The sequence below is a fragment of the Antennarius striatus genome, chromosome 16 (genome assembly GCF_040054535.1).
Source record: "Antennarius striatus isolate MH-2024 chromosome 16, ASM4005453v1, whole genome shotgun sequence".
Taxonomy (NCBI): domain Eukaryota; kingdom Metazoa; phylum Chordata; class Actinopteri; order Lophiiformes; family Antennariidae; genus Antennarius; species Antennarius striatus.
In genome coordinates, this window is record NC_090791.1 from 1,249,144 (window position 1) to 1,277,077 (window position 27,934).

At 45.3% G+C, this 27,934-nt stretch overlaps 5 protein-coding genes across 13 annotated transcripts; 1 reads left to right on the forward strand and 4 right to left on the reverse strand.

Annotated features, from left to right (window-relative positions):
• Positions 1 to 1,441: 1,441 nt before the first annotated feature.
• Positions 1,442 to 3,959, reverse strand: rdm1 (RAD52 motif containing 1). 3 transcript variants are annotated; one of them, XM_068337135.1, is made up of 8 exons: positions 3,721 to 3,959; positions 3,018 to 3,121; positions 2,755 to 2,934; positions 2,509 to 2,637; positions 2,265 to 2,424; positions 2,090 to 2,188; positions 1,939 to 2,015; positions 1,442 to 1,814 (listed from the first exon to the last, which is right to left on the reverse strand). In XM_068337135.1, exons 2-8 carry the CDS (start codon positions 3,114 to 3,116, stop codon positions 1,749 to 1,751), a joined length of 810 nt encoding a protein of 269 aa, XP_068193236.1. In that variant the 5' UTR covers positions 3,117 to 3,121; positions 3,721 to 3,959; the 3' UTR covers positions 1,442 to 1,748. The 3 variants fall into 3 exon arrangements, with proteins under 3 accessions (XP_068193236.1, XP_068193234.1, XP_068193233.1); XM_068337133.1 differs by having other exon boundaries at positions 3,018 to 3,158; XM_068337132.1 differs by having other exon boundaries at positions 3,018 to 3,959.
• Positions 3,960 to 5,504: 1,545 nt separating this feature from the next.
• On the forward strand, positions 5,505 to 6,768 carry LOC137609325 (interferon a3-like). Its single transcript, XM_068336296.1, has 5 exons — positions 5,505 to 5,636; positions 5,941 to 6,015; positions 6,290 to 6,442; positions 6,529 to 6,611; positions 6,669 to 6,768. Exons 1-5 carry the CDS (start codon positions 5,514 to 5,516, stop codon positions 6,766 to 6,768), a joined length of 534 nt encoding a protein of 177 aa, XP_068192397.1. The 5' UTR covers positions 5,505 to 5,513.
• A 493-nt stretch (positions 6,769 to 7,261) lies between these two features.
• abi3a (ABI family, member 3a) lies at positions 7,262 to 12,741 on the reverse strand. 5 transcript variants are annotated; one of them, XM_068337759.1, is made up of 13 exons: positions 12,459 to 12,741; positions 12,222 to 12,308; positions 11,951 to 12,123; positions 11,693 to 11,863; positions 11,137 to 11,325; positions 10,579 to 10,637; positions 10,417 to 10,470; positions 10,030 to 10,331; positions 9,806 to 9,949; positions 9,045 to 9,179; positions 8,456 to 8,557; positions 8,158 to 8,280; positions 7,262 to 8,047 (listed from the first exon to the last, which is right to left on the reverse strand). In XM_068337759.1, the coding sequence occupies exons 3-13, from the start codon at positions 12,110 to 12,112 to the stop codon at positions 7,884 to 7,886; spliced, it is 1,605 nt and encodes a 534-aa protein (XP_068193860.1). In that variant the 5' UTR covers positions 12,113 to 12,123; positions 12,222 to 12,308; positions 12,459 to 12,741; the 3' UTR covers positions 7,262 to 7,883. The 5 variants fall into 5 exon arrangements, with proteins under 5 accessions (XP_068193860.1, XP_068193861.1, XP_068193859.1 ...); XM_068337760.1 differs by lacking the exon at positions 12,459 to 12,741 and having other exon boundaries at positions 9,806 to 9,865; positions 12,222 to 12,383; XM_068337758.1 differs by lacking the exon at positions 12,459 to 12,741 and having other exon boundaries at positions 7,263 to 8,047; positions 12,222 to 12,382.
• A 513-nt stretch (positions 12,742 to 13,254) lies between these two features.
• Positions 13,255 to 14,782, reverse strand: ccdc103 (coiled-coil domain containing 103). Of its 3 annotated transcripts, none has more exons than XM_068337765.1 (3): positions 14,682 to 14,782; positions 13,515 to 13,666; positions 13,255 to 13,445 (listed from the first exon to the last, which is right to left on the reverse strand). In XM_068337765.1, the coding sequence occupies exons 2-3, from the start codon at positions 13,661 to 13,663 to the stop codon at positions 13,349 to 13,351; spliced, it is 246 nt and encodes an 81-aa protein (XP_068193866.1). In that variant the 5' UTR covers positions 13,664 to 13,666; positions 14,682 to 14,782; the 3' UTR covers positions 13,255 to 13,348. The 3 variants fall into 3 exon arrangements, with proteins under 3 accessions (XP_068193866.1, XP_068193864.1, XP_068193865.1); XM_068337763.1 differs by having other exon boundaries at positions 14,693 to 14,775; XM_068337764.1 differs by lacking the exon at positions 14,682 to 14,782 and adding an exon at positions 14,280 to 14,346.
• A 534-nt stretch (positions 14,783 to 15,316) lies between these two features.
• Positions 15,317 to 26,135, reverse strand: arhgap27l (Rho GTPase activating protein 27, like). Its single transcript, XM_068336105.1, has 22 exons — positions 26,077 to 26,135; positions 25,695 to 25,781; positions 24,392 to 25,296; positions 22,399 to 22,614; positions 21,658 to 21,789; positions 21,371 to 21,541; positions 20,606 to 20,671; positions 20,462 to 20,521; positions 20,292 to 20,381; positions 20,081 to 20,161; positions 19,939 to 20,001; positions 18,865 to 18,932; positions 18,656 to 18,743; positions 18,302 to 18,403; positions 18,108 to 18,206; positions 17,938 to 18,010; positions 17,699 to 17,818; positions 17,505 to 17,603; positions 17,302 to 17,379; positions 17,064 to 17,198; positions 16,868 to 16,973; positions 15,317 to 16,794 (listed from the first exon to the last, which is right to left on the reverse strand). The coding sequence occupies exons 1-22, from the start codon at positions 26,081 to 26,083 to the stop codon at positions 16,617 to 16,619; spliced, it is 3,024 nt and encodes a 1,007-aa protein (XP_068192206.1). The 5' UTR covers positions 26,084 to 26,135; the 3' UTR covers positions 15,317 to 16,616.
• Positions 26,136 to 27,934: the final 1,799 nt, after the last annotated feature.

Consider the following 27,934-nt stretch of genomic DNA (forward strand, 5'->3'; position numbering starts at 1 on the left):
GAACACAAACACGTCTGTAGCAGTCAACAAAGATGGAAACAACACAACCTAGTAAAAAGAAAAAGGAAGTAATAATTTTAAGTAATAATAATAATAAAAAGAAAAAGGAAGTAATAATTTTAAGTAATAATAATAATAATGGATTAGATTTATAGAGTTCGTACACTTGATTTTGCCAAAATATGACAATTAAATACAAAAACACATGAACTGTAATTCATCCAAAAATTATTGGAGTTTGACACCTCTGACCTCGAGCCTTCTGAATACTGTATTTTATCAATGATGGAGTTTAACATGTGTTACTATTGTAAATGTGTACAATCGTTAAGCTGCTTGAAGTGCTAACTAGCATTAGCCTCCCTCTCCCTTCTCGTTAGTTTCCTAAAGGTAAAGTAGATGATTGTTCGTCTGGGTTCGGACACGAACCCTAATGTCACAAACTGGGTAAAGCCAAAATATGTAACATGGCCATTGACCACAGGAGGGCGCTGTAGACACGACATAGATAAAGTGGATGGAATCAGTAATATTCTGTATGTTGATATTCGGTATAACGAATTAGATTTCATTCAATTCCATGGGAAAATAATGTTGTTGTTTTTACAGAATTTTGAACAAATGTTACGCAGGAACACACAGAAGCTTTGCAGACAGAAGGAATTGCAGGTGGTGAAGCTAGGTAGTGCTAAAGGTACTGCTGCTGCTTCTGTCGGGGACATCATTATTGTCTTTACTGCTGCTGTTGAACTTAAAGGAGCTACAGTCATGCAAATTACTAATTTAGAAGTTTGCTTTGTTTACAACATTTTATTCGCCTTTTGCAGGAGGGACAAACTTTTTCGTTGATTAAACTTATTTTGAAAGTCACAACCGGACGATAATGACAATCTAACATCGTCTAACTTTATTTCAATGTTTTGTAGTTACCCACTATGTCCACAAGAGGGCATCATGATTACAGATCCTTCAAGAACGTAGAACATTATTGACACGTCTTCAGGAATAACTTTGTGGTTTTCCACGGAATAGTTTAACAGATACAACAGATAAGCATTCCTGTCTTATTTTTCTTGTATTTTCCTTCTTTTTGAGTTTTTTTGGTCTTTTTTAGTTCACCTGAGGAGTCACATCCTTTAATTGTTGTTTTAACTTATCCAACAATCAAGAGTGTTGCACGTTGAAATAATTTTCCATTCACATCGAACCAAAAGCGTCCCATTCACTCCAACTTTGAAGGAAATATTTTAATTCGTTTTGGTCATCTTAACAAAAGTTTGCCTTCTATCAAGTAAAAAAAAATATAGTGATATTTGATATGTTAGGATATGTAAAGTAACATTAAAATGATTTCATCCAGATGCATTTAATTGGCATCGTGTTGCATCGATCAAATGAAAATAAGGCATTTGTAGTTCCTCACTTTGGCCACAAGAGGGCCAATGGCCCAATAATGACCAATGATGGCGGCGTTCTCAACCGCATGAGCAGTTGGTTTGAAACTCAACTCAACCTCAAGATTAATTCACCAGAATCCAAACAGTAAAAGTTCTAGATAAAAAAACAGTAATTGAAATAAAACTTTATTGACACAATTTTTGGCTGCATTAATAAACGTCTTGAGCATCACTGGGTCTCCTCTTTTTATATTCCAGCCCACAACCGAGAACAAATAACCAATCAGATGGCAAATAAGTCCAATCAACACAGAGAAAATGTTTCCCATCATGCACCTCTGTCACAGCCCTTTATGACACAGTCAGATCCCACTCTTCCTCGTGGTCTTCCTCCTCCTCAGGAGTAAACTGGTTCACCTGGGAGACAGATCGTGAGTCAGGCACCTTCTGCGATCAGGGGATTCATAGTGACGTTTTTCTCAGACGAGTACTTGAATGCACCACGGGTGAAAGCGTGGCGTTTAGGAGCAGGTGAGCTCACCTGGAGGAGTCCTTCAATCTGCTCTGGTAGAGACTGATCTGGGGTCTGCTTCACCTCCACCATCACCTTTCCGTTGCCTGCAGAGACGGATGTTCATCATGCAGGAAATCTAGGACCAGCTCAGAGCTGCAGCGCCCCCCAGTGGTCGTACCTAGCACTACAAGGAGGACGGCACTGAAGGCGCGGACCAGAGCCTTCTCTCTCACCAGCCTCTGAAGTTTACGACGCTGGTCCAGAAGAACGTCTGGACCTGCAGAGGAGAACATCCAGAGCCCAACTGTCACGACGCCGCGTGGCCTCGCCCCCTTGGGCGGAGTCATCCTCACCTGTGCAGGTGAAGGTGTCCTCCACCACCGCCGCCGCTCTGCTCGTCTTTCCGTGGCGAGGGAAGGAGAGCTGCATCAGACAACCGAACCTCAGCGTCCGCCGTTTGGCTCCGCCTCCCTCCTCCTCCTCCTCGTCTTCATCGCTGGGGAGCTCCTCCAGCTGGAGGAAGTGGACAGACAGGAAGTCACCCCTCCTTCTCCTCCTCCTCTCGCCGACTCACTTGGAGGTCAACAGGGTTCTCACTCTGATGATGTCAGAGGTCCAACCGTTGAATCCAAGGCAGTGATTGGCCAGTTCCACACAGCGGGCGTGGCTTAGAGGTTTGGTGCTGTTTGAAGAAGAGTGGGGAGTTTGTTTGGAGCTCAGCTTCACCTACACACACACACACACACACACACACACACACACACACACTGATGACATCACATGTCACATGACCTTTCTCAAACACTTCTTGTTCAGGGAGTGATGTGTGGGGGGCGTGGCCACCTTCAGGGGGGTGCTCTGGATCAGGGAGCATCCGTCGGTCTGCCGCTGCGCCCTGGAGGCCTGAGCAGCGGAGTAGAACTTCACAAGGGCGTAGAACCCGGGCGGGTGGAGCGGGGCGTTCCGACACACCTTCAGCAGGTAGAGGGGACCGAAGGACGAGAAGACGCCATACAGGCTCTCCTAGAGGGTGGAGCAAAGATCAGTTACTGTCTATGCGTCACGTGACCGGGGCGACCCGGGTCACATGATCTGGGGTCACTCACATAGACGTGGCCTTCGGGGTGAGACGGCTGGAGGCCCCACACAAACAGAGTCTTGTTGTTCTCCTCAGGGACCCGGAACTCCAGGATGTCCACCTCCATATCACCTGGAGACACACACACACACACACACACACACACACCCTGCGCCGGGCGGCGACTCATGACCTACTGGTTCTATTTTCAGCTCATATTTAACTAATTTAACCCAGAAATAAACACAAATCTCATGTTGAACTGTCAAAACTGACAACTTTTTTCCTTTGGATTCAAACAGACAAATATTTCATATTAAATATTTTTATAATTATTTCTAGGATTACCAATTACAATATTGAAAAGCAGAATTAACAAATGTATTGGATTCATCTGGTTTTCTTTCCTTGGTCGCAATTTTCTCCGGGATTAATAAAGTATCTATTTATCTATCTTGTGAATTCAGATTTTTTTTGCCTTTGCTCTTCGAACAAACCCGTTTTGTCATTTTAGGTTTACAGTGACGTTAGGAAAGGACGTGACGTCACACAAAATCTTCTCAATTAAGTCATTACTTATTTCTATTCATTATTTATCTCCCTTTGTTTTTACACGGTGTTCCAGAGCGTTACCCGAGGGTTTATTGATTCTCCAACGTGTTTAAGTAACTTTCAGTTCTTTCCTGATTCAAAACCACTAGTTATTATCTAATTAATCGATAATAACCCACCTTTTCCCGGGACTTGAACGCCTCCTTTTAAACCACGAACATTCCGACCGGTCGCGCGTCTCCACAGGAACGTGAACGCGCTTCTGACGACACGAACCTTCCTAAAGTTGATCCGGTTCGTTAAGGGTTAAATTACTTTCATCGCTGATCGATGTTGATCAGATTGATTGATCGCCAGATCAGATTAGCTCCCCGTGAACCGTCCGCTGCTCTCTTGGTTTCTCCTTCCGTCACTTCCGTGTTTCCGCCAGACAAACAGAATCTACCGCGCATCCGGAAGAGGGGCGGGCCTTACTATTCAAACCAATGAGCATGGAGCTCTGAGTGACGACATCTGACCAATCACGATGTTCTTGTCTTTCCGACCAATCACAGTCCAAATATTGGATAAAATCTTTAATACATGTACTGTTCTTTTCTAGTTTTGCAGTCTGTTGTTTGATCGGTTTGTGTATATAAAGATAAACAATTTTTTTATTTTATATTTAATGAGACCGTTATGACACTTCTCATAAAGAATTATTACGAATATAACAGTTTTCAGATTCAAACAGTAAACATATTTAATACTAACCTAAATATTTTTATAATTATTTCTAGAATTTCCAATTTTAATAGTGAAAAGCAGGATCAATAAAAGTATTTAATTCGTTTGTTTTCTTTCCGTCTGTAGATTATCAGTAAAGTTTTACCTGAATCTTTTTATGACATTATGTAGAAATTTCACACACGCTGTTCCTGTGACGTCACAGGTTGTATCCCTCGCGGATATCGTGATGAAAAAGTGAAAACTTACCCGGGGAAAGCGAAAACGAGGTGACGTCACGTTAAAGCTGGGAAAAAGGAAATAACTTAATCAGTCTTCAAAATAAAATCACGTGGTTGTAACTAACAACTTTGCGTGACGTATATCTCCTTGTTATATAATCAACGTATTTATATACCTACAAAGCATCCATTCTTATGTCTGTTCAGTTCAAAATTTGGCGTTTCGTCGTTAAGATACTAAGTGTAGTCTTTTATTTTGAAGAACTGGATGTGGCTTCCTTCCTCCGAGCTGCTGGTTTGAAAAATGAAAGTGAAGGGACTTCACAGCGCGAAATAAACCCACGATCCCTGACGGAGATGACTGCTTGAACTGAATTAAACATTAATTATTAATTGGTATTCCAGTATTGCATTACTTTTTTATTAATTTTCATTCTTGTTTTCCAGGATTACATTTTTAAAAATCAGTTGATTTCCATGGGTTCTTTATATTTTTTCATTACGTCTATATGTCAAGTGCTTTTGATTTTTAGTTTTCTTTATTGTTTTCTTCTTGTTTACTCCTATTAACTCTGATTTGAATTTTTTTTTTTAACTAAAGCTTGTTTCCGTTTTTTGGAAATTGGAAATAAAAGAACTTGATTAAATCATAATATTGTCAAAAGTGTGAATATTCATGCATGTTTTTTTAAATTACAGGTGATATTACTCCTGTGTAGGAAAATTTTTGTTTTTTACATTAAAATACTGCAAATAAATAGAATTATCAATTCGTTCAACTCTCATGTGTTTGATTGTGTGTTGGTTAAGGTGTGTGTGTGTGTGTGTGTGTGTGTGTGTGTGTGTGTGTGTGTGTGGGGAGGAGGGTTAGGGTGTGTGTGGAGTAGGAAAGGGAGAGTAGAAACAATGTGGGACTTTTTGCTTTTCACTCTGCTCTGGTATATAAAGTCCTGCTCAGCAGTATGTTGGACACAAACCATTCAGTGACCATTGTCACCATCATTATTATCATCATCATCATCATCATGCTCACCTGGACTAAACTGCTCTTCTTCCTCTGCGGCGCCCTGAGCCCAGCTCTCTGCTGTGATTGGCTAAGACACTACAGACACCTGAGTAACACCACTCGGAGTCTCCTCAACGTCATGGTGAGTTCAGGGACCCAGGGTCCTGGAGTTCAGGAGGTCTTCATGATGGTTTGGAAGTTTCTGGGGTCCATATAGGCAATTTGAATGAATTCATTAGTGATTGATTGATTGATAATTGGTTCCGTATTTTAAATATGTCCAGTTCTATCAAACTGTTTTAAGTCCTGTCAGGACTGACGAACGCAGAGCTGAGGCATGTGACTACGGCTGTGTGTGTGCGTGTGTGTGCGTGTGTGTGTGTGTGTAATCAGTTAACTTCCACAGCTAACATTTGCTAAGTGACATGTGGTGTATTGTCTTTCAGGGAGGTCAGCTGACCGAGGAGGCGTGTCCTGTTTACTTCCCCAACAAACTGTATTCAAACATACGGACAGCTGAGGTAATCCATCATCCATCATCCATCAATCATCCATCCATCTACCAATCATCCATCCATCTATCCATCATCCATCTATCCATCATCCATCCATCTATCCATCATCCATCCATCTATCCATCATCCATCCATCCATCTATCCATCATCCATCCATCATCCATATATCCATCATCCATCCATCATCCATCTATCCATCATCCATCCATCTGATTGATACTAGTTATATTCTTTTAGCCAATCAGGAACCTGGATTTAACATCTCCCCCTCCCCCCCAGGTGGAGTCCCAGCTGGTTTTCATCCGGGACAGCCTGCAGCTGATTCTGGACCTCTATCACCATGACAACCTCTCCTCCTCCACGTGGGACGCCGACCTGACGGAACACTTCCTGAAGAGCGTCGAGCGGCAGCTGGACGGCGTGAACACCTGCGTGAGTTACCGGCGAACCGGTGAACGGGCCGCGATCCGTTCCCCCGCTCCAAACACTAACGGAACGCGTCCCGTTCTTCCCTCCAGGTTTCCACCCACCGGGCGCCGGACCGGGGCCTGCGGCGGTACTACCGGACGCTCAGGAGGACGCTGCACCGGACCGGAAGTGGGTCCAGCCGCGGGACCGACTGCGTGTCGGTGGGCGGAGCTTCTGACTGTGACGGCAGCAATGCATCCTGGGAGCTGATCAGGAAGGAGACCAAACGACATCTGGACCAGTTGGAGCTGCTGGTGGCCTTCATCCGGAGCCGAACGCCACCAGTTTGAGGCCCAACCCATTATTTATTGTGTTTTTATTTATGTATTTATTTATTTATCGATCTGTTTATTATTTATAAGTCTGGGGTTAACTTGAAGATTTTTATAACTGACAATAAAAATATATATTTTGCATCTTATCGTCCTAATTGGTGTTTGACAAGATTGAAATCCTTCTCTCAGCCAATCAAAGGCCAGATGTGAGACAAGCCATAAAACCTGCAGGAGAAAAATCTAGAAAAATTATCCCATTAGAAACTCCACCTTGATGGGCGTGTTGATTTCTGCACAGACCAATCAGACAGCAGCTCTAACTGACTGGATGTTTAGCTTCATCCAATCAGATTCTAGATCTCCATCAGCAGCTTCGGAGGATGCTGACGGTCAAGAACCAGGACCACAGTCAGGTTCTAGATCAGGTTTTGGACACCAAGAATCTCAGAACTAAATGAAAGTTTAAATAAAAACCAGGCTGAAGACAAATTTTGTTCATAAATGTTAGTTTATTGATTTAGTTTCATTTTGTTATATTTTCTAACAGTAAAACGATCATAAACTGAACATCTTATGAATAAACTGTTGTGTTTGGATTCAGTCGATAGATTGTTTAAATAAACATATTTTGTCTACATATATTTGTTTTTGAGCAGAATTCTACAAAATCTTTAGTTGACATCAGTTCGTGTTGGATTCAAGACAAATATTAGTTTCTTATATAAGATGTAAACTAATAATGAACTGATTTCAAAACAGGATAAAGTTTTGTACACAATTAAAGAATTAAAATTTTTAGAATCTGATCAAGATCATCAATGACTACTGTAAGCTGCGAAATTAAAAAAATTAATTTAATAAAAAATATTACATCAAAAAATAATAACCTGGTTATCAGTTTGATTTGCGTCTCAAAAGACAAAAAATTGCTTTTATATTTTATTTATTGATCATTTAATTTTAGAAAGCAGGTTTTACTCTTTATTGGCTGTCTGGTTAAAACTGATCAGTTTGACCTGTAGTTCTCTGTTCGGCCACCAGGGGGCAGCAGATCAAGGTGTTTACATTGCTTCATTAAAAACCATTTTCTGTGGGCGTGTTCAAACACAGACAGGGGGCGGGGCCAGCATCTAGTCACAGGACTGAACGTAGTTTCCAGGGAAGAAGCCTCTGTTGCCGTTGACGAACCCCTCGCACCAGCCGTCGTCATGGCGACGCGTCAGGTAGATGACGTCGCCCTCGGTGAGCGACAGGTCTTCAGGTTTGGAGGCCTCAAAATGGTACAGCGCCACCACTGGACACAGAGAAGAACTGCACTCACCTATCACAGGTTACTAGTATAACTAGTACTACTAGTAATACTAGTATAACTAGTACTACTGTCACTACGAGTAACACCAGTACCTTTCTCCAAGTACTGTGGGGGGGCATCGGCGTCCACTGGTGGAGGGAGGGCTGGCATGATGCCATCAAAACTAACATCATCGTCCAATAGGAGAGGAGGGGGAGGAGCTAGGATCTCCAGATCTGCGTGATATCACAGTGGGGCAGATGTGATTGGTCAATCAGGTTGGAGGGGGCAAGACGAGCAGTTCAAGGTAACTACTGTATGAACATCTGCTACCATTACAGGACTCTAGTACTAGTGCTAGTTACTACTGGTTAGTACTAGTAACTAGTAAGTATTCTTGTGTTTTCTTACCCAGGTGTTCAAGGCGAGCAGGTAAGCAGAGCCGAGACGAGGAAGAAGAGGAGCTGGAAGGAGCGTGGGGCGGGGGGTACGAAGGGGGAGGGGGGATCATCACTGACAGACAGGTAGACAGACAGGCAGACAGACAGGCAGACAGACAGAATCAGTCAGCGCGGTCACTTGAAGGTCCTGGAATCTCTTGGAGTTTTCTCCAGGACGTCCTTAAGAAGAACATTGAAGCCTTCATGACCTCTGGTACTCCCTCACTGACATGACCTCCTCATGGACACCGAGAACCTTCTCAGCGAGTCCGGGACCCCCCACCCCCACCCCCAATCCAGAATCAGGACTTAATGAAGCCCCTCAAGGACCGATGATTGACTCCAGGAGAATTTCTAAACCCACTCATTAAAGACAACTCAAGGACTCCAGGACCCCCTTAAAAACTCAGAAACCTACTTAAGGAGGTTGTTGAGGGTTTCCAGGACATTTGACTCCTGGACCCCCCATCCCTGAACGCCCTTCAGGTCGGTGTCACCTCTAGAAAACATAAACTCTAGAATTGTTCTCCCTTTCTACTGGACGCCTCCCCTCGGCTTACATGATTGGGCGACAGGCAGGAAGAGCGAGCGTGTGTTGCGGCAGCGAGAGGCGGGGCCAGAGCGGACCCTTAGAGACAGAGAGCGGGTGGTCGGCGGCAAGCGGCGGCGGCAAATCCTCCCGGGTGGTAGGACGCCTGAAGGCATCACAGAAGAAGAAACAGGAAAGAAAACCAAAAAGAAGAAACTTTACTGAACAGACTTAAGTTCCTTTACTCAGCTACGTTACTTTTAAATTAATGTAGTCAGAGTTAAGTTACTTTTTTCAGAGTTACGCTACTTTAGTCAGTTACGTTACTTTTAAGTTACTTCAGTCAGAATTATGTTATTTTTAAGTTACTTTAGCCAGAGTTAAGAACTTTTACGTTACATTAGTCAAAGTTAAGTTACTTTAGTCGGAGTTATCTTACTTTTAAGTTACTTTAATCAAGAGTTAAGTTCACTAAGTCAGCATTAACATACGTTTATGTTACTTTAGTCAAAGTTACCTTACTTTTCAGTCATTTTCATCAGAGTTAACCTACTTTAGTTATAGTTTAGTTACTTTAAGTTACTTTAGTCAGAGTTGAGTTACTTTTCTTTTCACTTTTTGGAACAACCTAATTTCATCTCATTTAACAAGATATTTGCTAACAAAGCTAAGTAACAATGTCCAACAATGTGACTGTTAGCTTAGCATCTTAGCATTACAGTCAAATATTAGATGCATTCACCTGCAGACAGACGGACAGACAGACAGACAGACAGACAGACAGACAGGTACCGTCGTCCTGGCTGGGTGGGGGTGGAGGAGGCAGGGCTGGCAGTTCTGAGCTGTCATTGGCTGCTGGAGGGAAACCATCATCATCAGAGGGGGGAGGAGGAGGAGGGGGAGGAGAGGGAGACGGGACACTGCCCTCCTCCTCCACTGGTCACAAAGAGAAAGTGTGATGTCACTGTGATGTCACTCAGTTTGACCAATGACTGACCCAAGCTGACACGTCACACCTGTCTCAAGGATGAGGGGCGGAGCCTGTGGAGGACCATTGTGATCAATCAGACCCTCTGAGAGAAGGGAAGGAGGAGGAGGGGGCGGAGGAGGGGGCGGAGCCACCGCTTCTCCTGACGAATCAGGTGCAGGAGGTGGAGGGGGCAGGTCCGAGGTGTTCGTGACCTCATTATCCTGAGATGACAGCTCATTGGTCGCAGGAGTTGGAGGCGTGGTATCATCAAGCAGCGTAGCGATGATGTCACACTCAGGCGGAGCCTGGGGAATGGTGGGCGGGGCAACAGGTTTCCCAAAGCTGGACCTGAAAGTGAAACGAGTGGAACTAATAGAACCAGCATAAGTAGCATTAGCCATTCAAAACAAATCAACGTTATTATTATTATTACCCGCCGGCAGGGGGCGCCATCGGACACTGGACTGGCTCTGGGGCTTTGTTTGACCTGAAAGACACACACACACACACACACACACACACACACACACACACACACACACAGAATCACACACGCCCGATGTGAAACAGGAAGTTGTCATCAATAGACTCCAACCTGATGGAGGCTCCATGTTTACGGATTGTTCCTGTTCGCTCCGACTGTTTCCCAGAGACCTGGGGGGGTGAATGGGGGGTAGTGGGGGGTAGAGGGAGAGAAGGGGGGGCACAGTGTGTGTGTGAGCATCAATAGAGCCTCTCAGGCCTCAGCAGCTCTAATGAGCCTCTAAACATTTTCCCACGCTCAACAAAGACGGTCTGTTCCTGCAGGGGGGAGGAGGTCTGAGAAGAATGAAATAAAAGCGTCAGGTTTTCACTTCCTGTTCAACCTTTAAATATTTCTGATGACTCACCAATCAAATTCAAGTGTGAGACAGGAAACAGGCCCCGCCTACACAAACGAGCGCTATGAACCGGGTTTGATGGAGCTGTGAGGAAACATCAGAGCTTCACTTCTGTTTTTGTGGTTCTCCACCGTGGCCAGTGTTTCCTGTCAGCTCCGCCCCCCCCCCCTCCTCCCCCTTCACCACACGACCATATATGGTCAAACAGGAAATCATCTGAGGAAGAGTTTAAGGTGACTTCCTGCTGAATGAGGGCTTCAGGTTGGAGATACCTTCACGCCGTGGCCCATGTGGTCCAGCTGCTGGTAGTTGATTGGCCGTCGGCTGTATAGTGGGCGGGGCCTGGCGCCGTCAGGGGGTTGAGGAGGGGGGAGGATCTTGTGACTGCGTGGGACGCGCCGGACGGCGGTGAAGACGCCGATTTCCCTCCTGGAGACCTTCTCCTTGTGCATGTCCACCGTCTGAGAACGACCGACACAGGCGTCCGACCGTCACACGACCGTCATCCGATTGTCATCCAGCCATCGTCTGACCGTCATACGACCATCATACGACCATCATCCGGCCATCATCCAACCATCCTCCATCTGTCCATCCATCCAACCGTCATCCAACTGTCATCCAACCATAAACCAACCGTTCATCTACCTGTTCATCCATCCACCATCCATCCATCCATCCATCCATCATCCATCCATCCATCCATCCATCCATCCATCCATCCATCCATCCATCCATCATCCATCCATCATCCATCCATCCATTATCCATCCATCCATCCATCCATCCGTGATTCACCCACCGGTGGGGTTGGGCGTTGGCTCTCACCTGACCAATCAGGTTGATGGAAGACTCCATGTGAAGCAGCTGATTGGTCTGGGCGTCTAGCAGACTCAGGACGCTATTGGCCAGCGTGCTGATCTGGTAGGCGACGCTGGCCAGTGATTGGGTGGTGAAGTTCTTGGTGTCCTCCAACGCTTTAGAGCTGTCCTCACCCGACTGACAGGAGACACCAGAGCTTAGCTTAGCTTAGTTTAGCTTAGCTTAGCACAGGATGCTTAGCATTAGCGGGGCATCGACCCTCACCTGTACGTAGTTGTCGTAGCAGTACTCGGCCACGTTGAGCAGGTTGTCATAGTTACGGAGCAGCGCCTTCCGGGCGTCAGGAACCTCCTCCAGGATCTTCATCACCTCCTGGCTGAAGCTGTTCTCCTTCATCGTGTCTGTCAGGAGATCCGGTGGGTCCATGCTGCTCAGATCTGAAATGACGCGTTCACCCGCGGTGATGACGTCACACACACAACCTGGTCATTCATGTTCAAATCCCGCGCGTCACGCAGTTTGATCTAAAACTCACCTGAACCAAACTGTCTGTGATTGGATGTCCGTCCGTCCGTCCGGGGCTAAGAGTTGTCGGTTCGAGTCCCGTCGGTCCAACTTCAACCTGCGGATCAAACTTCGGTTCCTCAGTTTCAGCAGCGAGTTGCGATCAAAGATCCTTTCCGCGCGTGAGGATGACGCACTCTTATTTAAACGCTCGTGACAAAAGCATCCGGTAACCTTCATTAAGTCACCTCATCTCCTGTAAACTCACCTGGAAAGTCCTTAAGTGTCCTGAAAACCATGTAATGACCTCTGGGACAGATGCGCTCATAAACCCATCTTTGAAACGTCTTCACAGAATCTCAGATTCTTGGAAACGCTTGAAACATCTTTGGCAGCTTTTAAAGGAATTGATCCTGAAAGTATTTAATTGACCCCGGAAGTTGTTGAGGGTCTGGACTCGATGCCCTTTTCAGGATCCGGTCACTTCCAGGATCATCTCTGGACGGCTACGCAGGGGCCTGGAAATCCTTGAAGATCTCCATAAATATGTTCAGAGTGTGACCTCCTGTCTGTTTCCTCCTCTCAGCGGCTCAAACCGCTTCCTGTTTCACGAGGGAGAAAACTGACGCCGAGGCTCGCGCGCTCTCACCGGAAGGTGACAGAGATGCTGAAGCTGGCATCCATGAATAAAGTTTTAAAAAAAACTTTATTAAAATGTAAGAAACACGAAAAACTGCAGTATAAAAATATATTACTCCCCCTGCTGGTCAGAGTAAGTCATTACAGCTCCACTTGCTTGTCACAGAGTACGGTACTTCATTACTGCTCCCCCTGGTGGTCACAATAAATCATTACAGTGAATTAGAATTACTTCTAATTCTAAACTAATTCTAGTAATTAATCGTAGGTGATTCTAACTCTAAGTTAATTCGAGTTATTTCATTACATTATGAAATAAAAAATTATGACAGAACTTTAATGATCTTAATGGAAAGTCTTTACAGAAAATGTATGGTTTCAAAGTAAAAAGAACAAATAGGAAGTCTGTTAAATAAAAATATCACATGCATGAACACACACGGTTGCATTTGTTTATTTCAACATCAAAAAACCTTTCGGATTCTAAATTCATGACGAGTTGCCTGGGGCAACCAACCATCACTTGTTGCTCGGGGCGACCGGGTTCCAGGGCTGTTTCTGTGGAGCTGTGTCTTTCTTCTCCAAAGGCTTCAGGTGACAAGCCAAGACAATGTTCCTGTCAGAGAGAGAAACCTGTCAGACAAACCCGGGGGACCTCTGGAGTGACGTCACCAGAGGGCGTTACCTAAAGTCATCATATGTCGCCACCTGCTGAGTGACTGCCCTCAGTTTAGCGTCGTTCTCTCGCTTGTATTTCTCCTCGGCTCTGATCGTCCCACGCAGCTCTTTCTCCATGGCTGAGAAGTCGATGACGTCACGCTCTGAGCCCGCCATCACCTGATGATGTCACATAATAATAATAATAATAAACCTTTATTGTCCCACAGTGGGGAAATTTGTGCGATCGTGGCAGCGGGGGTGGGGGGGGGGGTCATACATAAATACTTAAATAATATACATACATATTAACTTTTGCAACATGTGAAATTTACATATTTACATGTTGTAAACATATTAACATATATCATATTATCAGAAATTTAGAATTACAATAAGAATTACAATAAGCATAACATGTTGGATTCAGACAGATGTCTCACTCTGCACAGACAAACAGACACGTTGCTTTTACACACGATTATCAAATTCTGTTGTGTGACTGTTCTTCGGTCTTCAGTTTTGACAGAGAGACCGGTCTAAGGTTCTCCTACTTAACTATGTTCGCAGTAAGGATTCAAAGGATTCAAAGCATTTGTTGTCATGTGACCAATAAAGAAATAGGGTTTCCCTGTACAATGAAAAATTTACTTTGCCATCCGCATATAATTCCACTAGAATTACATGTATAAAAACAAAATATATATAAACAAACTCCCACAAACACTATATTTCCACGATGACAGTTATTTAACCATCTGGATCGAGCAGCAGATGTTTAAAAAAAAACCACAAAATGTGCAAAACTGCCACAGGACGTGTTGTAGCAGCCAGGAGCGACAGCAACGAGAAAGCGGAAGCAGTTGGTTTTTCAAAATAAGATCAGGAAGCTCTGATGAAAAACAAACAAACTAGAATCTGTAGCATGAAATATTTTGTTTGTCGTCCGTCTCCAGTGTCCAGAGTTCAATCTTTGTGGTTTGACTGTTTGACAACTAGTTACAGTTACGTTAACTACATCTTGACTGAACGACCACTAACTAGCTAACAGCTAAACATGCTAACGTCAGCTGGAGCTCACGGCGGCCTTCCGGTGTGAACAGTAGCGAACATGCTGTTGTTGAACACAACCCGGGGCTAACCGTTAGCTCACCGGCTAAAGTCACAGAGGGAATTATAACCTGTTGTTATTCACCGTTAGCTCACCGGCTAGCAGCAGCTACCCGTCGCACCTGCAGCGGCAGCAGCTCCTCTCAGCTCCACTGACAACAACAACCTGTCTCCATGACGACGGACTGCGCCTGCGCAGCAGAACGACTCTGTTTTACCAAATGTTTTGCACCACGAACTTCAAAAATGTAAAAACTTTATGTATTAAATAAATATTTTATATTTATTTATTTAATGCTTTTTTAAAAATAATATTTAAAAAAATATTTGATTTGTAAAAAAAATTAAATATATTTAAAGAATATTTTAATACATTTAAAATATATGTATGTACATATATTTTATATAATATATATTTATTTACCTACGAAAGATAGGCGCATCACTGATGACATGTATGTCTCTGTATGTTTGAAACAAGATTATTGTGAAAGAAAACATTCAAAAAGTATTTCCAAGTGTTCATGAAAGACTTTTAAATTCATGTTTTGGCCTTTGGTTCTATTCCAGTTGGGGTTTCATCTTTTCATCTAACAAACACACCATCTGGTTTTAATTTAGATGTGAATTCACACAGAAATCAGATTATTAACACTTTCAGTCGACACCAGTTTGACTTAAAAGATGAATTTTTGCTGGGTGAGTATTTGTTTTGTTTTCATGTAATTTTAATAAAACCCACATCAGCGGTCACATAGAAGTCAGTTTAATTTTCATTAAAGGTCAGTAAAATACCATCTTATCTACAGACGCTGTTCCATGAACTTTGTTCTGTAATACAAATACAGTCACTACTATAGAACCTACATAATTGTACATGTTATGATTTCTAGAATTTCCTATTAAAGTTGGACACAAACAGCAGTAAACATGTCAAATGAATCTCTCATAAGGCAGTAGTGTAAAATTGTGTGGCGTCCCTCAGGGTCACGTCCTCGATCCCCTTGACTTCCTGTCCAACCTTTAGATTTAAAGAAATGTCAACATTATAGGAAATAAGTGAGTCAGGTGTCCAAACTAGTTAGCTTAGCATGATGTCTAATAGAAACGTCAGAATTTATTTGTACATTTCAGACTTTTGTTTCTTCTTCTCTATCTGACAACTGACTCCATACTGAACAAATACGATTGGCTGATGTCAAATTTAAATAAACAACCAAAATTTACTGGTTATGATCTGATCACATACTGACAACAGTCACTTTTGTATGAAGGGTCTGGTTGTTTTATCGTCTGTCCAATGCAAATGTCGTCAATTTTTCCTGACTGATGTTTTTGCCAACGTCAACATCAAGTTTTTATCCATCTAAACCAATGATAGTCTCTGACTTAGAGACTCCGCCCTCACGTCAGCTGTAGCAGGATTTATCAGGATGGCTGCTCTCCTCTGTTTCACTGCGTGAACCTGAACCTGGACTGTTTCACTGTGTGAACCTGGACTGTTTCCCCGTGTGGGCGGTACTTTGGCCTCCAGAGTCCAAATGGAAAAATATTTTTGGTATTTCTGGACCCAAATTTCACTTTAAAACAAACAAAAATTTGATAAAATTACATGAAATCACCTAAAATCCAGTCAAGTTGTCGACATAAAGTTTCTTCAAGCCGTTGAGGTCCAGAACGCTGCCCTGACAAAATCTACGAATAAAGTTGTGTTGAAACCGGTCCAGAGTTTCATGTGGTTCCACTAAAGTTCCTCTGAGGTCCTTTGAGGCGCCGAGGAGAACCTCCTGGATCCAGCCCCCCCCGACCCCCGACAGGATTTTGATTGGTTCTTGAGGAAGAGGATCTCCTCTCTAAGGGTTCTGAACCAGTCCAGGGTTCTCGGTGGTTCTTCTGTTCAGATCGTTGTTGGAAAGGAAGTGTCAAGAAGATTCCAAGTTCACTTCCTGTTCGAGGCGCCGTTCGATGCTCAGGGGTCGTCCTCCTCTGGAGGGTTCTGGAGGATCTCCAGGAGGTTCTCCTACGTCTGGGAGAAGACAGTCTCCATCTCGTTCAGCACGAGCTCCACGATCTGGCTCTGGAACACCATGTGGATCGTCATGTTGGCCGACTCCACCTGGGGGCGGAGCAACGTGGGGCCGAAGACGATGGCGAGGCCCTGGACCGACATCCTGTTGGCGTCCTTGTGTTCCACGACTCTGGGGGGGAGGAAGGAACGTGGATCATCTTTATTGATGGAGGTGGGACTCTTCAGTGGGGGGGGGGGCTTACCTGCGCAGGTGTTTGAACAGCAGCTCCATGGTGTCGTGGTTGGGGAGGGGCAGCGAGCGGACCAGGTCCCTCATGTAGGACACCCTCAGCGCGTAGTCCTGGACCTCTGCAGGGACAAACCAGAAGAACCAGAGAACAGGTTGTGATTGGCTAGGCTCCGCCTCTGGGGGCGGGGCCTGAGGCGTGTGTCACTGACGGATGGCGGCGATGAACTTGTCGAAGCAGCTGAAGGGGAACAGCGGCTCAGGAAGCTCCCGCAGGAAGAGTTTGAGCGCTCCGGTGATGACGTGGATCTCCTCCCACTGACCGTCCTCCAGGTCCAGCTGCTCCTCTGAGGAGGAGGAGGAGAGGATGAAGAGGAGGACGAGGAGGAGGAGGAGGAACACGGGAGGAAGAAGATGAAGAGGAGGAGCAGGAAGAGGAAGGTCGGTTACCGTGATCAGCTTTGTGCCTCAGCTTCTGGATCACCGCCAGGTTTCCACTGACCCTGTAGATCCCGTCGACGTCCAGCCCTGAACACACACACACACACACACACACACACACACACACACGGATCAGGACACAGGTGTGTGTTGTGTTGGCGTGTGTGTGTTGGTGGGTGATTGTGTGTGTGTGTGTGTTCAGGTGTGTGTACCTCTCCTGTCCACCGCTCTCACACACTTCTCCACAAACTTGGGGACGGTGTTGTTCTCCCGGTGACAGAGTGTGTCCAGGTGGCAGCCGAACACGTTGTCTGGGGGGACATTGAGGGGTTAAACTGGTTAAATTGGTTAAACTAGTTAGACTAGTTAAACAAGTTCTACTGGGTAAACTGGTTACACTGGTCACCTCTGATGTATCCTCTCTCCTTGACGCTCTGCAGCGTCGGCCTCCTCTGGAGGAAACGTCTCAGTTTGGTCCGAACGCGTCTCTGCTCCGAGTCGGACGAGCCAGAAGAACTCCTGGTGGCTACGGAGAAGGAGAACAACGAGACGAGAAGAAAGAACGAAGAACGAGAAGAAAGTGGTGAGTTTTTGCCGAGTCACGGGCGTGAACGATGGTGGTCACGTGACTCGCTGAAGACTCACACGCCCTCTTGGAGTCTTTGTCCTCTTTGTCTGAAGCAGCTTCATCTTCATCCTCTGACAGGTGATCCAGTTCCTGAAACAGATGGAGGCGATTCACTGAAGCATGTGTGTGTGTGTGTGTGTGTGTGTGTGTGCGTGTGTGTGTGTGTGTGTGCGTGTGCGTGTGTTACCAGCTCTCTGATGGTGTCCTGGATCACCTTGAACCAGTCGTTGATGATGCTCTCGGTGTCGTACTGCATCAGATACTCGCAGCCCTGACGGGTCTTCAGCTGGACGCAAACACACAACCGTCACGCCTGTAACCATGGTGATAAACACACACACACACACCTGAGGTCCCGCGGTGCAGACACATGTGATTTACCTCGAGAACATTCTTTTTGGACGACTTGTCTCTTGCAGCCCAGTAGACTGAAGCTCCTCGGAGCTCGACGGTGTATTCTGGAATAATCTGTGACGATTTAGTCTGAGGAAGAGGAAGTCACCATCATCATCATCATCATCATCATTATCGTCATCATCATCATCATCATCATCATCATCATCATCATCATCATCATCACTATCATCATCACTATCATCATCATCATATATGTATACAGTAGATAAGTGATCTCTAGTGGGCACTTTTTGCGTGCTAACGTGCTAAAAACGGTGCTAACAGGATAACGGATGAACAAAAACAAACGTGTAAACTGCTTTGAACTGGATGACTCACGGCGTTCCCAGTGGGAGCGGATTTGGGGTCTTTGTGGAACGTGAGGATTCCTCCATGGAGGACCGTCCAGGACTGGGACCAGTTCTTCCTGTCGGGCAAAAACAGGACGACTCGTCACGTTTAGAACCAAGAAATAAAAACATCGTCCTCTAAAACCTCCTGACGAAGAGGAGATTAAAAAAAAACAAAAAAAACACACGACGAGTCACCTGATCTTTTTGCCGCCGTCAGCGATTTTGGTCTTGTTGAGGATTCCTGCTTTCTCCAGCAGGTGGCACTGCAGAGACAAATAGGTGGGCCCTCAGGTAGGCTGTGCAAACATGGGCGTGGTGTGCGTGTCTGTGTTTGTGTGCCCCATTAATAAAATCTAACTCATGACATTTTACACTCCAGGAAACATTCCGCTGCACAAACACTGAACCCCCCTGAGGAAACCAGAAGCTCTGCGACCCAGGAGGTTCCCTAGTACCAGGAGGTACCCGGAAACCTTCTCCTGATGTAGTTCAGATCATTGTCTAAGTTTGTTAACCACACCGCCGTTACTTTAAGGTCACATATAACATACATACATACATTTAGGACGAGAAAGGACAAAACCTTCAAGTGGAACCCGATTTGAGCACCGTTGGGCCAATGATAGTTTATATAAAGCAAAAGAATATTAAACATTAGAACCAAAAATAGAACCCATAACAGAACTAACAGGAAAACCAGTGAAAGACTCATCATTAGACCAACAAAAAGTAGAACCAATAACAGAACCAGCAGAACCACTGACAGAATAATTAAGAAAGAAAAGAGTAGACCCAACAGTATAACCAAGAATAGAACTAATAGTAGAATCAACAGTAGAAACAACAGTAGAACCAATAACCTGGCGATGATGGGCAGCATCTTTCTGGAAAAAGGGTGTTCAATCTATCTGAAGTCCTCCTAGTCCTCCCAGTGTTCCCCGTCCTCCCAGTGTTCCCAGTCCTCACAGTATTCTCAGTGTTCCCAGTGTTCCCAGTCCTCCCAGTGTTCCCAGTGTTCCCAGTCCTCCCAGTGTTCCCAGTCCTCCCAGTCAGTGTTCCCAGTGTTCCCAGTTTTCCCTCCAGAGAACCAGTGACAGTTAACCATTGATAGTTTTAGAACCTGGTTAGTTTAAGATCAAAAACATTTCATTGACTGTGAGTTGTGTTAGTCTGTTGTGACGGTTTCCATGACAACGCCAGGTGCTCGTCTCCAATCACCACGAAAACCACCAGAGAGACACCAGCAGCCAATCATGGCCAAGAACCTACGTGTTGCTGGGAGCCTGTGCTCCGATTGGACAGATTCCTCTTCAGTTTGATCCTATCAGAGAGCTTTACAAGGGAGAAGTGGGTGGAGTGAATGAAGGATGAGAGCCAATGGGAGACGAGGGAGACAGGTGGGCGTGTCTACCTGTGGACTCCTGGGGGAGAATCTTCTGTTGGACGCGTCGGTGAAGTCGGAGACGTTCCTCCTGTGGCTCGGAGAGAACGTCTGGAACACAAGAGGGTTGGAACACATGTCCACGTGTTAGCAACGGCTAAACGTGCTTGCAGTTAGCTGACTAGTTAGGATTAGCAACTAGCTACTGCTAGATTAGCAGAGGTCAGTGAAGCAGACTCACATCTTCAGCCACGCTGTGCCTCCAGCTCCTGACCGGCTTTCCCTGCTCGGAAACTCCATTACCCATCAGCCTTTGGGGCAAAGCTGGAAGCTGGAACAATTAACAAATTCACTACTTAAAGAGTGATCAGGCATGAGTTAAGCGATCAGTCTCATCGATTGATTGATTACCTCTTGCGTCCTCCTCCTGGAGACGTTCCCGTTCTTTGGGTCCAGCTGAGCTCTGGGAATCTGCGGGGAATTGTGGGTAAAATGTTGGAATTAAAGCCAAACTGAGGTCAAATCACGAAGGTTCTCAACGTGTCTGAGAGTCACCTTGGTGAAGACGGCGTCGTTGTCGCTCGACGTGTCGACAGGATAGTCTTCCTCCGGCAGTGGAGGCTTTAGGGTCATCACGTAAAAAACAGTTAGAGGTTAGGAACAGCTGGAAACTTTTGATTATATCTTCATATATACATGATGGATTTTATGGACAGCGAAGAATCACTCAGTGAAGTAGAACTTACAGTAGAACCTGGAGATACGAGTTTAATTCGTTCCCTGACTGAACTCGTAAATCAAACAACTTAAATCGTTTTAATCTGCTCCAGTCTTGGAAAAAAAACAAACCCCCTAAATTATGAACAAAAGCTTATTTTCATCAACCAATTTCTGTGTATAATTACTTATATATTAGTTACGTAAACAAATGATGAAGAATGAAAAGGAACGAAGAAAGAGTCAAGAGAACACAGGAGCTACGTCTTTACTCCACCAACTAGACCCGGTCTCACTGATGTTGTGTCCATCCGCCAACAAGCGTGACTCGTATCTCAGATTTTCTTTCATATGTCGAACAAAAATACGGTCGGAGCAACGACTCGTATCTCAAAAAACTCGTATGTCCAGGTCCTACTGTAGCAGCATGAGTCAAATTTCCTGCTGATGGTCTTGTATGTTAAAGCTAGCATGATAGGATGAATAGCATGACTGGATGGATGCACCGTGTTTCCCTGGACACGCCTCTCTAAGACATTAAATCAGACTTAAATCAGACTTGAATCAGACTTAATTCAGACTTAAATCAGGCTGGTATCGTACTGGGCCTTCGTCGTGGCTCCTGTTTGAATATCCTGGGGGTGACAAGGGTGAGGGGGACGTGGGGGAAAGCAGCGCCTCCGGTCCGGTCCAGGACGTGGCTCCAGACGTGGGGTCGTAGTAGTAAACTCTCCCAGAAACTTCATCCAGCAGCTTCTCCCAGCTCCCAGAACCCTGACAATCAGTTTGCTCATGTTGATGAAAGCGTGATGAGGAAGCGTTCGGGCGCGTCGCCGCGTTAGTCGATGCGTTAGAAGCTTTACAAAACACCTGAGGCGAGACGTTCCTACCTGGCTGGAGGCGGGGGAGAGGAGGGCGGAGGGGGAGGTCAGGTGCTCCCCCTCGTGGGGGTCGGACCAGGTGGTCTGTCTGGTGAGCGGGTGGAAGTAGAACACCTTCCCGCTATCCTGGTCAGTGTGGACCTGGACGGGGTCGAAGGTTCAAGCAGCACAGTCACGGTGCGTTCAGGTGCACTCTGGGGTTTTCAGCACTCGAAGCCTTCAAACCCCCATTTTTAAGGAGTTATCCTGATTTTATGGTTGGATTTTTATTCCCAAAGGGAATACAGTTTAATTTAATATTTTAATTACCAACAAATGCTAAAACAAAATTTTTTTTTTTAAATCATAGAATTTCACATCGAACACAACGATTTTAACAGTGATTCTGTTTTTTAAACTTCGTTCACGTTTAAATCACACGCGCCTCTGCGTGGACTTCAGATTTTGGGGTTTTGTTGTTTTTGTGCTGCTGGCGTGTTTGAGGGCAGCGAACGTCACCTGTTCTTCAGTAACGTGAGCGTGAGGAACCAACCTGAACGGTTCAGATTACATCTGATTAAAGTTTAATCGCATCCGTGAGACGCAGGTACGTGGCAGCATCACGAGAACATATATATAAATGTATGTTATAACAACACTTAAAATTATTTCAGTTTTTCTGCCTTTAAATTCTAAACTAAAGTTAATTTCTAAATTTAAATGTCATCATAAATCAAACGCGCCTACAGAGCCAATCAGAGGAAGCCTTACCTGCCATCCGTCCTGTGGACTGGCCGGGGAGGCGGGGCTTATCATTGCACTGGAGGAGACTGAAGATGAGGGGGTGTGGTCTGGAACTGAGTGGGCGGGGTCGGGAGGAGGAGATAATAAGGGCTGGGCGGAGCCAGAGGTCTGCTGGAGGGATGTTTTCTTCAGACTGGGGACGTTGGCGTAGATGGGCGAGCTAGGGCCGAGCGAGGGGCGGTCCTACAGGGGGAAAGAGAGAGAGAGGTTGTAGTTTGAACTCTTTCATAAAAATAAAGCCATTTTCACGTGTTTGCACGTTGATTAATTGCGCCGGTTTTGCTGCCGTTACACGACTCGACTGCGGCGACCCGTCTGCTCGCGACCCGCAGACGTCTCGGTGGAACGAACCTCCGTGTTTTGGACTAAACATGGGATGGCGTCCCAATGGACCCTGATCTCCATCAGCCGCCGCCGTCAGACAGGAAGTACTCCTCCTCTGTTGTATAAACATCATGGAGACCTTTTCCTCGATCCGCCGACCGGAGGGCGAAACACGAGACGCTAACCTGTTTGTGTACGAGTTTAAGGGATGTAACGGAGATCAGTTACCGTCGGTAACTGAACCACAGGTAACTCTGACCAGGTGAGTGGAGTGGGGTTTGATCTACGCTCACAGATTCAACCATTCTTTCGTTCGTCTCCCGACACAACGTTTTTGCTTTAACGCATTCGGATCTGGCATGGCCCGGTTCAGGTGTGACATTCAGGTGTCACATGACTAACCTGCACACACAGCCGTCAGCTGACCCGGTTTATTATTCACGTAAAGAATGAAACTGAACTCTAATTCCTTCTTCACCATCCTGATCCAAAACAGCAGAAGGAGAAAACAGAGTTTAATTCTAGGACTTACCCATGATGCAACGCTCAGTTTAGTCCTCTGTTCAAGTCCATCCGTGGCTGAAGTGACTGTCGGACTGCTGTGCTCTGAAGCCTGTAGCTCCGCCCCCTCTGTCTGGACTGCCTCTGGCCTGACACCTGCCCATATGAAGCCAGTAACCCCTCCCACTGCCTCTCTTCAGGCTGAAACTCCGCCCCCTGCGACCCGACACTTTGTAGCCCTGCCTCCGTGTCTCTAGAGGGGGTAGCCCCGCCCCTCATGAACCCATGCCGATGTCAACACGTAGCCCCACCCCCCAACTCTGTAGCTGCTTTTAATTGAGTTATGCTAGCATGTTGTTAGCTTTCTAGCTCATAGCTCAATGCTTTATCAGTTCAACACACACACACACAAACACACACACACACACTCTTGTGCTGCAGATGTCGCTGCAGCGTCGCTTTGCCCCAGTTTCCTGCCTGACACTGAACACATCCTGCCAGTTGTGACATCACTCCATCCTGCTGACCTCATTACATCCTGCTGTGACATCACCAGACCCCTCCCCCCTCCTCTCGACAACAAAAGTGAAGCAGAAATCAACAACTGATATTTAAGTTAACAATAAATACTAAACAAAAATATCATTTGTAAATAATAAAGATAAGTAAACAACAGAAATGTGTCTCAGCTCTCAGCTTCCTGAGGGCACAAAGTGACACGGCCATTCAGGAAGTGACACGGCCATTCAGGAAGTGGTCTTTTTTTTATAAAAAGCCCTCTGACTGAACTCTCATCTTGAAGGACGACTTGTGGCGTCTACATGTTCAACCTGAAACGCAGAAAAGTCTACAACCCAACACTAACACAACTCCGGCCCAATCACACAGTCTTCTTAAGAGAGATTAGTTTAGGTTAGTTTAAACCTAACCTCCAAAGTCCCCAGAGGGATCTGAACCCTAACCTGAACCCCAAAACATCTTCCAGCTGACTCATCAGCGTTCGACATATCCTTCTCTCTAGGACGTATGCTAGCAGCAGTGCTAACGTAGCCTGGGGACGACCAATCACGGGTCCATCTGGACCTGGACCAACCTCCAGACTGGTTCCAGGAGTCTTTGGTTCCAGGAGTCTTACCTCTGTGGGCGGTTTGGCAGCTGCTGGTTCAGGTGCGGACCCTCCAGGAGTCTCCTTTCCCGCCAGCAAAGCATTGAGGTCCAAGTTCAGGTCCTGGATAGACTCATAGATGTGGTTGGAGTCCTCCTTCGGTGAATCTTCCTTGCCACTGTTTTCCTCCTCACTTGCCTCCTCCTCCACCTCCTCCTCAGAGTCTATTGGGGTCTCCTCTTTGTCACTGGGACCTGTGGATGATGATGTAGGGGCCACCGGGGTCTCCACATGGATAGGCTGGGTGTGGGTTCGCAGTGTAGCGAGGGGGTCTGCTGGACTGAAACTGGGGACTCGATGTTTCCCAGAGTCCTTGTGGTCATCCGAGAACACCTGAAGGTGCTTTTTATTCAGGGTATCATCAGCCATGTTTGTAGTCCCACTAGTGCTGGTTATGGTGGTCTCTGGTGGATGACCAGGGGGGTTACTAGGGTGTTGTGATGTTGGCACGTCGTGGAAGTCCAGCGGAACGCCAAACGTGGACATGCGGTTCTCGGTCTTGCGGTATCCAGCGGAAGCATCAGGTTTTAGCCGTATCGTCACCTCGTCCCCCGGTCTCAATTTGCTCCCACTGGACTCCTCTAGAGTCTTTGGAACAGGGATGGGGACCGGAACCGGTGCTGCAACAGGAAGCGACACCGGTTCTGGACTGGGCGGATCTGCAAAGTCCAGCGGTGAAGGGACATCTGGCGGCAGCTCCTTGACATACTTGGCAGGGATGTAGATGGGCTTGGAGCTGTTGTCACTCCTGACCTGCCACCAGTGGTCGTTGGTCTTAGCTAGCAGGACGTAGCGTTCATTGGGTTTGATGGCGACCGGCGCGCCATCCCGCCCCTGGTACTCATATTCATACTGGACCAGAACCAGACCGAGACCTACGACAATAGGATCAGGAAAAATAATCAAGAACCATCTTATATCAGTACAAGAACTAATGCTAATGCTAGTCAAATCGCTACAATTGTTATTGATAATGTTACGATTGCTAATGCTAATCCAACTGCAATTGCTGCTGCTCATTACGAAGTAATTACCTATCTGTCTGTCTGTCTGTCTGTCTGTCTGTCTGTCTGTCTGTCTGTCTGTCTGTCTGTCTGTCTGTCTGTCTGTCTGTCTGTCTGTCTGTCTGTCTGTCTGTCTGTCTATCTATCTATCTATCGCCAATGCTGCTACTGACATCATTGCTAGTGCTAATGCCGCTAATGCCACACTACCAAATTCACTGCTAACATTATTAATATACTAACATTACTCTAAGACACCAGGTGCTCACCTTTGCCAAACATGGAGGAGGTTGTTGCCATGGTGATGGCCCTGGCTCCCCACCCCCTCTCAGGTAGATGGGTAGATGACGTTGAAGCTAAAAGAGAGAAAATTCACATCAGGATGGGCTGAAAAGATCCAACAACAGCTCCGAGGCGGCTTTAACGACTTCTGTCAAACATTAAATTCAGATAGCGGTGATAAAACCCTGTTTCTGCCCTGAAGTTCGAGTCGTTCGGCGGTGCGGGAACAGAGTCCACGCTAACGGCTAAAGATAAAAACACCCAGGAATGATAGTTATGTGTTGCTTCTTGCCAGAACAAGTCAGACCTTGATCAGCTCCTGAAGCTAATGCTAATGCTGAACCTCCTGCATCATCTCCTGTAAATCACCTGGCATCAGGCAGGATGGCTAAAACGACACGACGGACCTCCAGTTGGACCCGTCAAACCTGTGTGGGAAGAAAGTCCATAGTGGCAGTTATTCGACCAGCTGATTGGTTTTTAAATGATGATGTCACAATTTAATGTAAAAGTACGGTCACACTTTGAACCAGCAGACTCCGCCCACTCCCTAGCTGACATCAAAGCCTTTACGTTTCCCTGGTGATGGTCAGACCTTCTAGAACTTGAAGCAACATGTCTTTAACAGTAAAATACAACACTGATAAAGCAGCCAAGAGTACTCTAAGTACTTTTTACTGATTATACTCGCATACTTTTACAGTATGTTACTCTCAGTGTGGTGTTCATACTTTTCTAGAACTCTTATAATGCTTCCTACACACAGAACAATAGCAGGAGGCTGATTTCAGGCCTGTTCTGTTTACATAAGGAAGTGTCTGCTCTTCCTGTCTGCTTTAAGCCCCGCCCACAAGGCAATGCAAGCTCCACCCATCAGTGACATCACACCTGAGAGCGTTTCCTGTCTTTGTGAAGAAACAATAGTCTGACAGCAGTCGATGCTGCTGAAGAGCGGTTCAGTATGTTCTTCACCTCCTGTCAGGTTGATTTTTTTACTCTTCTGGATGTTTTCTGTCCCTCGTTCACAAAAATTACATCAAAATATAAAACACAAGATCAGAACGGATAGAAACAAATTAGTCTGGAGGTGTGTTCTGTTCCATCAGTCTTTGACTTTTGTGAGACACAAAAGTGCTTTAAAGAGTCTATCAGAGTGTTTTAAAGGTAATACAGATAGAAGGTGGTTTAATATCAGTATGGGGGGGTTCATAAACGTTTAAATTACTGTACATAATAAGATAAAGAGATCGCGATCTCGAACCACACGCGATCTCGGATTCCTCAATCGCGTGTGGTTCCTGGAATGCATTAACCACAAAAAACGAGGGCGCACTGTACTACCATAATACTACTACAACTACCATAGTACTACTATACTACTATATATTACTATACTACTGCTACTACTATAACACTACTACATTACTACCGTAATATTACTATACTACAAGTACCACAACACTACTACTATACAACTATACTGCTACTATAATACTACTACTGCTACTGCCATAATACTATTACAATACTATTGTTAATATAAGACTTCTACTACTACTATAATACTACTACTATAACCATAATACTATCATATAGTACTACTGCTACTATGACTATACTACTGCCATTACTATAATACTACTATTACCACTACTACTATAACTATGACTAAAACTACTCCTACTACAACCATACTGCTACTATAATAAAACTACTGCTATAATACTACTAGTACTTCTACTTACTACTAAAACTACTACTACTACTACTACTACTACTACTACTAGTACTACTACTACTACTACTACTACTACTACTACTACTACTACTACTACTACTACTACTACTACTACTACTACTAATAATAATAATAATAATAATAATAATAATAATAATAATAATAACAATAATATACCACTAATACTACTAGTACTACCTGGTATGACAGTGTGGAGCTACATCCAGTGTGTTGACAGCTGTTCTAAACTAACATGTCATGAACCGTCATTCGCCGCCTCATTACCTTGTTTACGAAACTGAATATGATTGGATATTAATTATGTAAATGTGTTCTTCTGTCTTTTTAAAACGGGCGGGGGCCTGATGATGGCAGTGACTAATATGTTGTTTTTTTTCTAGACTTGAACAGCCAAACCTGCTCTGAGTCTCCTGGCTCAGGTGTGTGAGAGACAGCCTGGGGGTGGTGGAATGCAGCCAACCCCTCCCC